The sequence below is a fragment of the Fopius arisanus genome, unplaced genomic scaffold (assembly GCF_000806365.1).
Source record: "Fopius arisanus strain USDA-PBARC FA_bdor unplaced genomic scaffold, ASM80636v1 scaffold00542, whole genome shotgun sequence".
Lineage (NCBI taxonomy): Eukaryota > Metazoa > Arthropoda > Insecta > Hymenoptera > Braconidae > Fopius > Fopius arisanus.
In genome coordinates, this window is record NW_011888281.1 from 12,932 (window position 1) to 15,363 (window position 2,432).

The 2,432-nt window shown below is 33.2% G+C and overlaps 1 protein-coding gene across 1 annotated transcript in view; it reads left to right on the top strand.

The window, feature by feature from the left end:
- LOC105272977 (uncharacterized) overlaps positions 1-2,432 on the top strand; it is a gene marked incomplete at its 3' end in the record, with an annotated part of 5,521 nt that extends 3,089 nt beyond the window's left edge. The window contains 2 exon segments of the mRNA XM_011315209.1: positions 9-40; positions 851-2,432. Of these exon segments, the coding sequence (XP_011313511.1) occupies positions 9-40; positions 851-1,857 (1,039 nt within the window).

Here is a 2,432-nt window from a genome sequence, read left to right on the forward strand (position 1 = left end):
TAATTCAGGGTCTTGGTGAGATCCAACTTCTTCAACAGTTGTGAGTCTCTCTTATTTGAATACATTGTTACCATTATTTCTTAATGCTACAAATAATATTATAACAATTCAAATAGTTTCTACATTAGTTTCATTGAATTATTGTCGCTGTTAGAAATATTTTTTCATAGCGTTCACTTTTCGTGGGAACACTTGGAATTTGAAGTAAAAACTAGAAATACTTCAACAACTAATTTTCATTAAATAATTTGGTGATATTATGGAAGAATTAGCAGAGTTATTGGATATTTGATATACTGAAGCTGTGATCTACATTTTCCGAGCAATTCTGACAAATTACGGATAAAACACCTTGAAAGTATTTTCAAAATACATTTTTCATTGATATTAGGAAATTAGTTGAATCTCGAAGAAGTTAGCAAAAAATATTCCTGAGTGGCAAATAAAAGTCTCACAGTGATAGATTCCAACAAATTATTCACTTAGTTTGTTCTTATTGTGCTTGGTTTTCCATATTTATGAAAAAAGTTCCTAAAGCTTTTTATTTTGTTGTATTTTTTTGTCTTTCATTTATAATTTGTGGTAACTGTTGCATGATGAGGCGCTCTGAATTAAAAATCCAAATAAGAGAGCCAGCCAGCCTTTGAAAGATTACATTACTTCAAAAAAAGCGTATTCTTGAATCGAAAATTTGGGAAGGCTCAGGCCACTCAAAACTGAAATTAAATAAAAATGGTTGAATAATAATGAAATATTATTTTCGACTATTAATTAAAATAAGATAACGTCCGAATTAATATCGTATTGGTGAAGAACTTTATAGTAATATAATTGATCATTTGTATTTCAGGGAAAAAATCATTTACATTCAGTTGTGACGGGGACTTAATCGAAATAAAAAATCCATCAAGCCTCACCGCCCAGTGCTACATTGATCCTCTTAAAAATCGTACTTCTTCTGAATCAATTAATGCTGACTCGATTGATGAACAATGTCAAATGATACCACAGATATCAACAAACACAAATGTTTGTGCGTGGAAATCATCTTCCTCAACTAGTGACCCCAACAGCGATCCTGTCATTGAGGACACGTATCCATGTGGATCATTAGACGATGAGAGTCTGATGGATTCCAGTGACAACAATATTAATGGTGATAATTCACCCGACATAATTGACACATCCATATCACAAATGGATACACCAAAATATAATGATTACGATAGAAATCCAAGTACTTCTAATTTCCAAACTGATAACATTTTTTCGTCATCGGACGGCCCTAGACGAGCAAGTGATAGTTCCTGCGATATACAATCGATTTATTCACACGATGAGGGACGTAGATTTAGTGATGGAATTGTAAATTCGGATAACTCCACAAGAAGACATCAGGGCAAAAGGATTCTCCAGCGTCAGGCAAGGATCAGAGAATCTGATACCTCTGAATTTGCTCATCCAGAGCCCTCTGACTCTTTAGAGGCTGATAATTTAGATAATTTTGATGGCGTTAGTCTCAGGAAAGACCAGGAAATGACAGATGTACAAAATAATTCTATAGGACCTCAAAAGAAATCTCTAACGAGTCCCAGTACGAGAAAGACATTCTGTGACCCTAAGAAACACCATTTGTGTTGTAAAAGCAAAAGCATGGAGCAGATCTGTATACACGAGGATAACTGCGAAGAATGTTGTTATTACAGACGTACAAGAACCTGTTGGCGAAAAATGAATAAGATCATGAAGAAGAATGAAAAATTGGAGAATATGGTCGTTAAAAGTAGACAGGAAATGGCAGAGATTCGAGAGATGCTGAATAGCGTTTTGTCAGTCAGAATGGAACCCGGTTTTTAATTGATGCCGATAACACTTACATAATAATGATAATCAAAGTGAAAAGGAGGAAATAATCTACATTCCTGAAGCGATAATATGAAGTGATGATTATTCATTGCAATATTTCTGTAAAAAATCTACCTAATGACATTCTATATCTGATTAGTTTTAGACAAGTCTCTTGTAGTCCCAAACAAAATGTTTACTGACTACTTTTTCTAATGCAAAGAACCAATTTTAAAAAATTATATATTACATCTTCAGTCATTTTCCATGGACATTGACTCATAAATCATGGAAATAATTAAATATAGACCAGCAGATTTCTGCTGGCATGTCAGTGGGACCTGGATTACATCTATGATCTAGCAATCGTAAAGTATGAGTTACATTGTCACCGAGAAAAAAAAACAAGTATCGTTAGAACCAAACAAATCGTCAGTTGAGGATTAATCAAAAAAATCCTGTGTTGAAAGTTTAAAATCAATCGCCAGAATGAGAATATCTATCATGAAAGTCATTGCTTTTGTTTAAAAAATAATGTATGCAAGAAAATAGTGTCATTTATTCTCTGATATTTGGCCCTTTAAAAT